Below are 13,182 nucleotides of genomic sequence, written 5' to 3' on the forward strand. Positions count from 1 at the left end.
TAATAAAATATTCTAGATAGTCAATTTTCAATTTTATCTCAGTTCTTAATGGCAATAGGGAATTTTTTGTGATTTTAAAATTCCCCACTCTATCCTTTGGATAAATAATCGGTTGTGAAATTGTGAGAACATTTGTATAAATTAAACAAATAATGATTCCTCTATGCCCGATGAATGCCAAACGGCCCAATCTATCCAAAAACCAATTTGTGACATGATCAGCATGTTCATTTGTCTGCCAACGTCCCTGCCATGATCAACCTTTTCCTATTTCTGCTGGCCAAATACGACTTGTATGCCTGAATTACGACCTCCAGAGACACTCCTATGCCACAAATGGTCGGATACTCTACAGAAAGTAAAATTGTATTCTTGATACTGCTGCACCTTAATTAGACAAGCTAAGAAATTACATTTTATTTTGCAACTTTGGTTCCCTGAAATCAGAAGATGTTCAATCTAAGCTTTGGTCAGCTTTTAGAATCACCTGGTAAGCTAGCCAACCCCCTGACCCGGGCTTGGGGCTTCATCTTCCTCTTGTGACCCCTTATCAGGGGGCACAAGAGGAAGTTGCAGTAACTGGCACTTTCTCCTGCCACGATGCTTTTGGCTGCCAATGCTGTGACTGACAGCAGTGCCAGCCACAGTGTCGTGCAAACTGGAACTTCCTCTCGCGGGTCATGAGAGGAAGTTCCAGTTTGCACGACGCTGTGGCTGACACCGCTGTCAATCACAGCATTTCGCAAAATGGTGGCGGCACGGGAAAAAGTCCCACTGCAGCATTGTGGGACCGGGTTGGCCCTGGCAGAGTCCTACTTTTTAGGGACTGCCAGGGCTCGTCTCTGGCTGGCCCTTGCCAACTTAAAGTCTTGTGTGCAGTGCTTTGGCTACACAGCTGGTTGATGTGTCAGGGCTAGTCGGCGTGGGCCACGACATGGGAACCCCTTCTGGAGACTGCTTGGCCTTAGCCCTGGATAGGCCCGACCCACTTAAAGCCTTCGGATGCATCTTCCCTAAAGATCCATCCCACAAAGAGGTAGACACCAAGATATCCTTCTGGCAAAGAGACTGAAGCCAGGGCACGCTACAATCCAAGGAGGAAGGAACCAGCTGATCACATACAAATGGAAGGAGCTTTGGCATCTATCCCACAAAAAGGCAGAAGCCAGGGTATACATCTGCTTACTAGCTAGATACCAGCACAGCCAAAACATCTATCCCCAAAGAACTAGAATTCAGGCCATTCCGTAAAAAGTGACTTGTGCCACGATATCCACCTAAAGAGATAGAACCCAGGGCACCGCCCCTTCCCCCCTAAAGCAGCAGATATCGGGTCAGATGTCAGGGCTGCTAATGCTGAGAGTCTGGATCACGGGTATACATCCCTAAAAGGGCAAACGCTAAGGCATCCATACCGCAAAAGGTCAGATGCCATGGCATCCCTCCCCTGAGGAGGCAGACACCATAGCCTGGGCATCCCATTGAAAGAGGCAAGAGCAGGGCATCGACCCTGAAGAACTCCGCTTTACACAGCCCTGTTTTTTCCTCACTAAACACCAACAGTTCCAATCCCTTCATGGTCTTAACATGTTTGACCCTATGTCCACCCTGGGGTGCACTAGTATTAGTTACCACCCTAGCTAGACCTACCAAGCCCACAGATCCTAAGCATGCATGACCTGGTTGGCATAAATAAAGGGGGCAGATACTGGGCCACAGGATCTGCCATAGCACAAGTTTGCTCTGACCAAATTCCCTGTGTGTTTTTGTGAGGGGGTCAATGAGTTGCATGCGTGCTTTGTGGAGTTGTGTATGTTTTGCAGTTCACAGGTTCAAATCCCTGTAAAAATCAGCCTTTCACCCACCCGGGGCCCCTCCATCCAGAACAACTGAGTGTGACAGAGATATCTCCATCATGAAGATGCTTCAGAGTGGCCATTGACTTATAGGAATGGTCCATATATTAATCTCTCTCTCTCACTCTCTTTTGCAGGTTGCGCTCCTCTTTGCTAGGGACCCTCTACCAGATGACTGCCTGCCATAATCGAACTAAGAACGCACCCCAACCAGGAGGAGTCCAGATTTGTCTAACCCCAAACATCCACCAACAGCCTCCCAAACGCCTCAGCGGCCAAAGAAAGACCAGGCGAAAGACCTAGAGTTGGCAGCAAAAGATGGCAGTAGCGATGGATTATGTGGCAAGCTGCTGACCTCCAGAGACGGGCCGCCATTCTGGAACCGGGCGAGCAATGGTTGCAAGCAACAGTGTCTTGCAAGTTCCGAATACCACACCGTTGTTTATCATCTACAAACGAAATCCTCTTTTGTAAACACCGGCCATCTTGGAACAATTACCCTAGGGCCATAACATCTAAGGATACCTTAGGATTTACAGCAAAGTACAATACACATACAAAAGCCTAGCATCACCAGCATAATTGGTCCTCAGCGTCAAAGAACACGTAACCCACATGTGGAGTTGGTTTATTGATTTATTTTGGTACCGATTGGTGAATTTGATTTCGCAAAATGAGTCTGGGTAAGCTACCGGCGCTGAAGAGCCTGATGTCTGGCAACCACCAAAAACGACGTCAGCGGCAAGACCTGACCCTGGATATGATCGGCCCGCCAATGGGGGACTTCCGCCATACCATGCACGTGGGCCGCGGAGGCGAGGCCTTCGGTGACACCTCCTTCCTCAGCGACCATGGGGGCCCTGCAGCTGAATCACCCAGCAAGGGTGGTTTCTTCGCCCGCACCCTGCGCCATGTACGGAAGTCACCCCTGCGGGGCAGAGGTGGCAGTGTCAGGAGCGAGACAGTTCCAGCAACATACCCACCACCTCCTGTCTCACCCATAATCAAGAACGCTGTATCGCTGCCACAGTTGAATGAGATAGCCAACGGAGGGGCGGAAAGGTTCACCTACAAGAGCGCTCCAATCAACAACATGTCTGGAAACATGTACCCGTACGGTAAGTCTTACGCTGAGCTGGTGGGGGGAGGAGGTGGAAAGACAAAATGTGAGAACCCCTTAAGTCCTTGTGAAGGGGACATGGTTCGTCTATGCGCACAGGACCTATAACAGTAAGTGAAGTCTTCAGGTGTAGGGTTTGTCACTTTGGGATGTTTAGATGGTACTAGGGCTTGTGAAAGACGTCTGGTAGTGCGGGAGGTCACCAGAGCCTGACTACTAGGCAACAGGAGCTGCAAATGATGTTGATGTGTTCTGGTGCAAGGGGTGACATCCCAGGCTAGGTATCGTTAATGGGTGCTGGGAGTGATGCCTGTTAGCGTTTGAGGTGTCATCTCAGGCTGCTTAGTATTTAGTAGGTGCTGTGCGTGGCCGGGTGGTGTAATGTGTGTCCTCTCAGGATGATCATTCAATCGGTGCAGTGGGTGATGTCTGCTGGTGGTATTGGGTGGGGGTCGTCTCAAGATGGTTATCTGTCTTTGTACATGCTGTTCGTGGTGTCTAGTAGCGTATGATATCATCTCATGTTGGTTGGCAGGTAATATACGTTGTATGGGACGCGTGGCAGTGCTTGGGGCGGTATCCAAGGCCGGTTATCAATGCTATGAGTGGTGGTTGGTGCTTGGTGTTTGGTGATGTAGGGTGTGCCGTCTCAGAAAGGTTATCGCCTAACAGATGTGGAAAGTGAGGTCTGTTAGCCTATGAGGTGTCATGGCTGGCTGGGTATGTCATGTCCTCTGGGGCCCGAGTTGTCATATCAGGTTAGGCATAAGTTCAGAGGCGCTTGAGGGTCTTATAATGTCATGTTAGTTGCTTCTATAGTGCTATGAGGGCCTTCCACTGCCACAACGCACCGAGGGTGAACGGAAGAGGGGGGCATCGCAGAGACGGGGGGAGGTGTGGGGGAGGGACAAAAGGAAGGAAGGTGAAGGTTAAGAAGTTAACATGATGGTAAATCATGATATCGTGTTGTCTGTTTCAGAGTTTTTTGTAGCTCTCCCCTGCTGACGTCTGCCTGGTGCAGGGGACTGGGTGACACTGCAGCAGGTGGAGAAAGTCACAGTAAACAGAGCGAGCATCAGTGCAGCACGTGCCTGTCCTGGTGTCCCTGTCACAGTGCCCTGTCAGTGCCAGAGGGCCTTCGTCACTCACTAATACTCTGCGCTATAGTGGGCCTGCATAAAACAAGCACCAAAAAAGCCCATCTTCTTAGCTTTCGTAAACCTATAATTATAACGCATGTCTTGGTTTTGTTTCCACATGTGTTTTTACGTATTGTATGCTTGCATGATTAGTGAGCTGTCCTTTATGAGTTGGTCGGTGTTTTTTTTCTGTGTTTCATGTTCGTATTTTCCACTTCTGCGTCTGCGCGAGTGTTTCGCTTGTTGTGCCCGTGCCTGCTTTGTTAGATGTCAATGATGGTATGGTGTGGGTTTCTTTCATTTCTATATATTTGTCGTGTTTTTTACTTCTTTTTGCTCACGTTTGTGTATAGCGTTTCCGCGGGTGGCGTGTGGCATGTGGCATTTGTCCGAATTGTGAAATGTCTGCAATGGCATGGCGTGTATGTTTCAAGCTTTTTTTCTGTTCGTTTGGGTGTGTGTTGTTTTCATGTTTTATCATGGCTAATAGCCATATGTGTTTGTGCGCGCAGCTATATATCCCTTCTGTATGTTTTATTGTTTTTCAGCTCTCACGCGCACGCCAAAGCACAGATACATTTTGGAATTTTCAAAAGTGAATAGCATTGATGGACATCCCCCAGCAATAAAACAAGTTTTAAAACACCTTCTCTTGCACGACACAAATGTAAACCATATTTCAAAACAAGCATTGGCAATGCCAACAGTTTGGGCTTTGTGAAGGCATGAAAACGACGCTTGCCAGGCACTGCCATACTGGTCTTAACTGGCTATTGATGGTTGCACGTGTGAAATGGTGCGAGTACCTAGGCAAATAAAGACACTGCATAACAAGCCAAAACGGTTGGCTTTGCCATTGCTTGTGTTAACAGGACTTTAGTGAGGACATGCTTAATAGAGAGGCTGAAGAAGACCGTGTTAAGACATGTTTATCACACCAGTGGCACGTTTACAGCTCCAATTAAGTCCTTAACTCTCAGAAGACTGCTTTGAAAAAATACCGGCATGCACTTTGAGTGCAAAGTTTGATGGTAAGGCTTGAAAAAGCGAGCTGAACGAGTTCCCATGAGGAGGTGTGTTGGGTGGGTTGGGGTAGGAACTGGGTGGGAATGGCCTTATGGATTAGCATGGCCATGGGCAGTCACTGGGTGGACACATAATCAAACAACACCCACAGGCTTTGTTGTGTCCCCCCTCTTATGCCATTCCTCACCATCTGTACTCTAATGCAATAGTTTCTGTTCATAGATGTAGCAAGAGACACATAACAGCCCAAACTAAAAATGGCATGTGTGCCCTGGTGAACCTCTTTTTGCCTTTTTTTAAAAATTTGTATTAATAAGTTACAGAGGAAAATATGCTCTTATTTTCCTAAGTAAACTAGTACATACTTGTTTACAATGGTATCACTCCATAGCCCATATAGTAGTGACTTTACTTCCATGTCAAGGCCCTCTCATTTCCTGGCTACTCAGTCATCCATTTAACTAACATCACAGATTCACTTGAGAGAGGGGAGTGATGCTTTCGTGTCATGCATCCCCACTAATAGGCTTGCCCATATTCCCCTGTTCCTGTTCCTCGTTTCCACGTTCTAAGGCTTAGCACAACCCTTCCTTCATGCTCTCTTTGCTGCCTTCTCCCTGCACACGTCATATTCAATAATCTAAAGGCCTGGGGCTATTTGTATCAATAAGTCAATAGAAGAGGAGATCATTTTATAGAGTGGGTCTCAAGTGTGGGGGAGTGAGTGAAAGGGGGGCAATCCGGAGCAGGGTGCGAGGTGAGGGGGAAGAAGGGAGCCTGCCCACAATGAACTCAGAGGCATGCAAACCTGTCAGGAGTGGAGTGTAGGCGAGCGTGGAAGCAGTGAAGCCATAAGCATGTCAAGGAGAGGGGAGGCGGGGGAGTCAGGGTGCAAAGAGAAGGCAGGGTAACAGGCCATCAGGTAGAAGAAAGGTGCATCATGGGTAGGGCCTGGCCTACACCCGCCCAGCCTTGCTCGCAGCTTGAACTGAACACAGCTCCCTGTATTCGGTGTCCTGGTGGGATCGCGCAGGACCTACCGGCAGCCGTTCATGGCACCCGCATGCGTCCGGCAGGTTCGGGCGGAGGGGGTTCTGTTCTGCGGGCCAGTGAGACTCCCCGTATCCTGCATCGAGATTTGGTGTTCTTTGGAAGGTTCGGGAGCCCTATAAAAGGACCAGATCACTTACACTTTCGCTTTCTGGGTTTTGTTTGTCTACAGCTGCAGGAGTGAAGAGAGCAAGCCCACAACTTGAGTCTTAGTGGAATTTTGAGAGTTTGGTGATCTTTGTAGCCCATGCATTAGATCTGAGTACCTTTTGGTCAATATCTGCTACCTTTTGAGTGTTCATTAGGCCCCTTTTGTACCCTTAGTTTTCCTTGAGAAAACCCCACAAGTGTTTTCACTGTCCTTTACACATGTTACCGCGTCACTCCCCCACTTGACTGCCTGCACTTATGTGCCGGGGGAGCGGACGCGCACAGGTAAAGGCAAGACTGTGTGTGCCCATCCGTGCTGAGGACGGGCCATGGGCCTTTAGTGGGTAACATCTCCACAGCCTGCTCCTGTTGTGGATGATGCAAAAATATTACGTAGCGAGTTACTAGCCTTGGGGCCGCCTGACTTAACCTTGCATCCCGGGAATCTTAAACAGCCTTGTTCAGCTCCAGGAATCAGGTTAATACCTTAGACACTGCAGAGGTGACTGCTACGGGGACCCTCTCAGGTGGGGAGCCACAGACTGCACCTGCCTTCTCGTCCTCGTGTCTTGCAGGTTTTCTGATTTAATGCCAGGTCAGCAGCTGTGCATCACGCGGATAGGTAGACTCTTCTAGAAGACTTCTCTCCTGTCCTTTTATGTCTCACTGAAACCTGGTTTACACCTCCTTCGGGCCGTGACATCAGGCAGACGTTACCACCCACGTATGAATGGTGGCGTCTTGACAGACGCAGCCCTCTTGCAGGAGGCGGTCTAGCTCTTATTTACTTGGCATCTACCAACTGCTTTCCAGTTCCCCAGGCAGGCCCACTATTTGGCTTGTGAACTCTACTTAGTTCGCCTCCAACCTACACCTAATATTTCTTTGCATATTTTACTCATCTCTCACCCCCCAACCCCGTCCCAACCGCTGGCTAATTTTGTCAGTGCGTTTGCGCAGCTTATTGCAGATTTGATTTTAATTCACCCAAAACATATACTTATGGTTGATTTTAACATTCATCCAAACGATCCTGCACACTCTTATACTAAAAACCTTCTTGGCACTTTAGCGGATATTCCTATTTTTCTTCGCAGTCATATTCCAACTCACTGCCAAGGACATTTCTTGCACTTGATTTTCTCAGAAAAAGCGCTGACCGCCACTTTTAATCTGCTTCCGGTGTTGTTATCTGATCATCTTTTTCTGCCATTTACTATACTGCTCCCAGCCCCCCCCACCCTTCCCCTATCGTTTTTGGGGTAAGGTTCCCTTTCCCTCTCTGGGGACCATCTGCTGGCCAGCACTAATTATTTTGTTGAGACGGTTGGACAGGAGCCCTGCACTGCTCTGTTTAATGCTTTGACAGACATACCTGATACATTAGCCACAGTTGAGACACAGATTTTTCGATCCAAACCTTCGGCACCCTGGTTTTCTTTGAATCTCCATGCCTGTGGCTGTTTAGGCCCTGCATCTTTACCAAAGTGGGATCAAGGCAGCAAAATCTCGTTTATAACACAAACCGTATTGCCTCTGCATCATGTTCCTCACAGGAACCTTTCAGAGTAGTGAAGGAACTCTCCTCCTTGCCTCTACCAGTAATCAATTCCCCCTGTTCTCAAGCGCAATGTGACTCCATTAGTGTACATTTGACTGAGAAGATTGGTAAGATTCGACAGTCTATTTTTAATGATAGTCTGTATCCTCCTGATTCTACGAACCGGCACCACTTTCTACTTTGGCTAACCCAGTGAAGCCTTTTCAATTTGAGTTTGTTACCGACGAGGCAGTCCTGACCGCTCTCTGTCAGCTCAAGTCGGCCTCGTCAATTGATCCTGTTCCTCTCCATGTTATCCAGTCCGTTCCGCAGAAAGTCATGCCTCTGTTCACAGCTGCTCTTCACTATTCTTTCTCTTCTGGGGTGATTCCTGCTCCCTTGAAACATGCTGTGGTTACCCCGCTTCTGAAGAAGCCACACCTGGATGACTTCTTTATCTGTTAAGTTTCAGCCTATATCTCTTATATTGGTTCTTATGAAGATTATGGAAGTAATTGTAACTCCTCAATTCTCCCGCTTCTTTGAAGCCAATCACCTTTGACGCCCTTTCCAGTTTCAGACCTCTTTTGGGTTCTGAATCTGTCATGATCTCGCTCCTGCAGATCTCGCATTGCTTCGGGACCACAGGAAGGTCGGGGTGCTGATTCTTCTTGACCCCTCCACGCCCTTTGATACAACTGATCATGATATTCTGCAGCACCGTCTGGAACAGACTGGCATTTATCGTATTCCTCCTGCAATGTTTATCGTATCATACGCAAACAGTATCTCTTCGCTCCTGGCGATCTGCCCCCACTACTCTCTCATGCAGTGTTCCTCAAGGCTCCTCTTTGCCTCTGCTTCCTTTCAACTTGTACCTTCGTCCTCTGGGTGATCTAATCGCTGAACATGGGGTGCACTTTTACACATACTCCGTCGATATACAGTTAGTCTTGACTCACCAACAGCTGAGCCACCATATAAACCAGAAAAAAGCTGTTTATCTGCAATTGGGGACTGGATGGCAAAAAACTGGTTGAAACTTAATGGGGAGAAAATGGAGGTCCTGGCGATTGGCCCTCCTAACTGAAATGCATTCTGGAGTACAGAGTACTGGCCTGACTCTTTGGGCCCTTGTCCTGCCCCTTGCAATTCAGGAAAAAGCCTGGGCATGAAACGTCTGCCATCTGGCTCTAGAGAAGCCCAAATGGCCTCTGTATGTAATGCTGGCGTTACCAAACTAAAAGTTCTCAGGAAGATTCTCCCTCTTCTTCTGACTAAATGCCAGACGATGGTGGTTACCTGTTCCATCATGGGATAGTTAGATTACTGCAATTAAATATACTACGATCAACCCTTTTATCAGTTTGCGCATTTACAAATTCTTCAAAATTCGGCAGCTCGACTTGCTTTGGGTGTGCTCAGACGTACTCCCTTCGCAGCCTTTGCTGTGCCAGCTTCATTGGCTGCCAGTGAGTTCTCGAATCAACTTCAAAATTTCCTATCACTCACTGAGTAATTCACAACATGGGTGCAGATTATTTGCAATCCAAACTAGCCTGTTGCCATCCCACTACGCTCGGCCTCACAAAACGTACTAAGAATTCCGTGTTTGAGTAGAGCGCGTGTAGGAGAGGCTGCTCTTTTTCGGTTCTTGCTCCTACTCTATGGAGTGCCCGCCGCCTTACCTTTGCGAAATTAACGACCACCTTTGGTTTGGCAAGGCTTTGAAAAAGTATCTATTTTTATTTCTTAGATATGTTAAATGGCGCACCAGTTTATCTGCCCTTGCAGCGCATAGATGCCTTTTGGCCATAGTTCGCTCATTATGAATCCTATACTATACCATGCCATCCTTTCCCCCTTTTGTGTGACCCCAAAAGATTTTTAAAAAGTGAACCAAAAAACCTTTCCATTGTGTGTGTTTGGCATACTAGGGCTTGTGTGGAGTCTTCAATTTTTTTCCCTTACCTTGATTTGACTCCAAAAGAAAATCGACCAAAAACAATAAGTGTTCTGTAGTAACTTGCAGAGCCAATTCAGAGTTATATGACATGTTTATTCTTCCAGCAGCAGTTAATACCCATCCTGTCAGCTCCTTCAACTGACCATGGTAGCGTTTCTGTCCCTGAAACAGGGAGGAGTCTCAGTGAAATGTGCGACATAGAAACGTTCCACATGAATAGATATAACATGTTCCCTTTGGTATCCACCCTTATTTGCGAAACCTAAAACCCTTCCCATTTTAGGTGTGAACCAGAGGATCCTTCCCATTTTAGTCACCTTCCTTGCAGGGATGTCATTTCACCAGAATGCCAGGGGTAGCGGAAGCCACATCACACGAATCTTGACCTCTGATGACACCACAGGAAGTGATGTAATTTGACCCCACCTCGAAGTGACATCACGGGTAGCGATGGAACACAACCTTTCACCCCTTGATAAAACAGGAAGTGCCATCACATAGTATTGTTCCTAAGTACACTATGAAAATTATGGGTACGATATCGCTGTAATGTAATATACATTTCATACAAGAACGGATCACCATATGTAACATTAATATAAGTGTGTATGGGCCGATATTACCAAATTACTAAGAATGCAAGCAGACGTCCAAGGCTAAATGATAATGATGTGTTATTATATAGCACTTACACTTAAGCGCTTCATATAGAACAAATATACATACAAGGTCACCCAACCTGTGTTGGTACTCATTTATCAACCTCAGAAGGATGAAAGGCTGAGTTGGTCTTGCCGGGATTTGAAACTGCAACCTGCAGATCACACACACATCGCAGCAGCAAGCACTGGAGCCACTGAGCTATCTTACCGTCTATACTAAAATGAGCAATTACATGTTTGAATGTTCTCAAAGTCTCAAAGCAAATTACACTCTGTAGTGTATATCATTAAACTGGTAACTGAGATTTAACAGCAGGCCAGTTCATCTGCAGTTCTGGTGCAAAGTTGGCCACATGTCAAGCCTGCATGGATCTACTTTTCGGGCTTTAAAGGTTGGCAAAATAGATATCATTGGGAGGGTTGATTGCTGTGTATTAAAGAATTTAGAGTAGCGCACAGCATCCCCTACTCTGGGCACTCGTTACCTCAAACATCCAAACAAACATCCTGAGCAGCATGCCACAGAGATAGGAAAGATAGACACATTACAACAAAGCATTTATTGTGGCACAATGAAATCAAGGGCCACTTTATGTGCTATGGTCAAAAATGTCTACACTGTACACAAGCTTTCAGGCACAAGGATTTTGTGCCAGAGGTAATAGATGTGTCTTTGGAGAAGCCAGGTAAGAAATGACTTGGTACAGGTGTAGCACGTTGTAGTCGTTGCAGATGCGCTCGACCTTTTGCTGGACAATGCCTTAAGCATCTTTGGAGTTGGAAATGCTGGGAAAGAGTGCTGTAGACTTGTTGGGCTGCACGGAGAATAGGGTGCAGATGGTGGTGCAGGGGGCAAAGGGAGAGCATGATGCCCAGCAGATGCCTCAGCAGAAGGAAGAGACTGAGGCTTTCAGGCTTGTGGCTGCTCTTGCAGAGGGGAAATGGTAGGCACGGGTACTCCTTATCAAGTTTCAGCTGGTGCAGGGGACAACGTGACCCGAAGGGTTTCTCCTTCGAGACTGCAGCAATACACAATGGAAGCATGCTATGACTAGTCATAATGCACACTCGTTAACTTATGGTGATCCCTCTTCCACAGCACCCTCCAGCCCTGAGGACAGCAATATAGGAGCGTCCACACCGTAGGACACACCTGCCCAATGCAATACTGGACACACCGGCATAAGTAGTCCCCAGTCCCGCATCCTCTCAGCCTGCCCACGTACCTCTCTGCATTGAGTGCAGGTGGTACCATTCACCAGCCGGGCCATATCCCTACCGTCAGCATTGCCGCTACCACCATTGCTGCTTGCTTTTGTTGGTGGTGATTGCCCTGTAGATCTGCCGCAATTTAGACAGGCAGGAAGGGACCAAAGGAAACGCCATGGTGGCACACGTTACCTGTGTTGTCAGATGACCATCAGTCGGGAGTGCTGGGCCCCATGCCAGTCGACAATTCTGTGGCGGGGTACACGCACCAGCACCCCCAACTCTGTTGGAGGCGCCTCCTGTGCATTGGGAAAAAGTGTAGGAAAAGGAAAGGTGGGGCGGCAGCTCTCAAAGGTGAACCTATAGTCCCTAAACATATATCCAAGTGTCCAAGAAGGGTATAGTGAGTTATTGGCGTTCGGATGCACTGCTGTCTGCATAAGGGTGTACAAAAAACTTTGATCAAAGAGTTGAAGGGTTAATTGGAGTTAGATAAACTAACTGAGAACGGTTCTATGTCTTAAAATCGCGGCAAAAATGGCTGTGAATACAAAATATTGCGGCAAAAATGCTGTGGTTTTTTGCGTCACAATCATGTAAAGGATGCGGGGCACACCCCCGCAACCTCTGGACCCATTATACCATTTAAGGGGAGTGGGGGACACCCCCGCAACCCCCACTCCCCTTAAATGTTATAATGGGGAACAGCTTTACCACATCATTTTTGCCGTGATTTTTTTTACTGGTGACATTTTATCCGCAATTTTATTACCTGAGACCCCGAGAACAGAATCAAATGAATGGACCAAATGTTGGCTCATATCGTCACGGTTTGTGAATTTGAACACTCCTAAAATGAATTCTCAGACTGCAGAAATCCAGTGATTTATATTCCATATTTGCAGTCTTCATCTGCGTTTTCCTAAAATGCTGCAATATCGGAAAGAGCCCCTCACATGATTCCATATCCTCCCATGGATGGAAGAAAGGCCGATGTATATGTGACTTGGTGGAGACTGTGGGAGATGCAGAAAGCCATCGCTGAACTCAATGTCTGTCTTATCTATGGTAAATGAAGTAGAAGCCACCATTGTGAGTTGATATAATGCACACGAAGTAAGTAAGCTCGTGAGAATGTGTGCATATCATAGTTGGTTCGTTTGCACATTTGCCTTCTGTCGGGGACAAACATCTTAATCAACTCTTTAGATATTTGCAGTTTGGAAAAACACAATAAAGTGGTTAATGGCTTAAAGTAGCAGTCTGCAATCTCTGACTCTCTGGATATGTTCTACTACATCTCCCATCAGCCTTAGCTAGCATAGCCTATGGTGAGGATTCATGGGAGTTTTAGTCCATAATATCTGGAGAGACACGAGTTGCAGATCCAACATAGCAGATTATTGCTGTTGAAACGCGTAGCACACATTTCTGGCTGTTGTGCTCTCATGACTAGCAGAGGCT

The 13,182-nt window shown here is 47.1% G+C and overlaps 1 protein-coding gene across 1 annotated transcript in view; it reads left to right on the top strand.

Moving 5' to 3' along the window:
- Window positions 1-13,182, top strand: part of CDC42EP1 (CDC42 effector protein 1) — a 75,087-nt gene that overhangs the window by 19,141 nt on the left and 42,764 nt on the right. The window contains exon 2 of the mRNA XM_069653041.1: window positions 1,994-2,974. Within this exon, the coding sequence (XP_069509142.1) occupies window positions 2,530-2,974 (445 nt within the window). The 5' untranslated portion in view covers window positions 1,994-2,529. The remainder of the gene's footprint in view (window positions 1-1,993; window positions 2,975-13,182) is intronic.

Source organism: Ambystoma mexicanum, chromosome 3q, assembly GCF_040938575.1.
Source record: "Ambystoma mexicanum isolate Mex_15411 chromosome 3q, UKY_AmexF1_1, whole genome shotgun sequence".
Classification (NCBI taxonomy): domain Eukaryota; kingdom Metazoa; phylum Chordata; class Amphibia; order Caudata; family Ambystomatidae; genus Ambystoma; species Ambystoma mexicanum.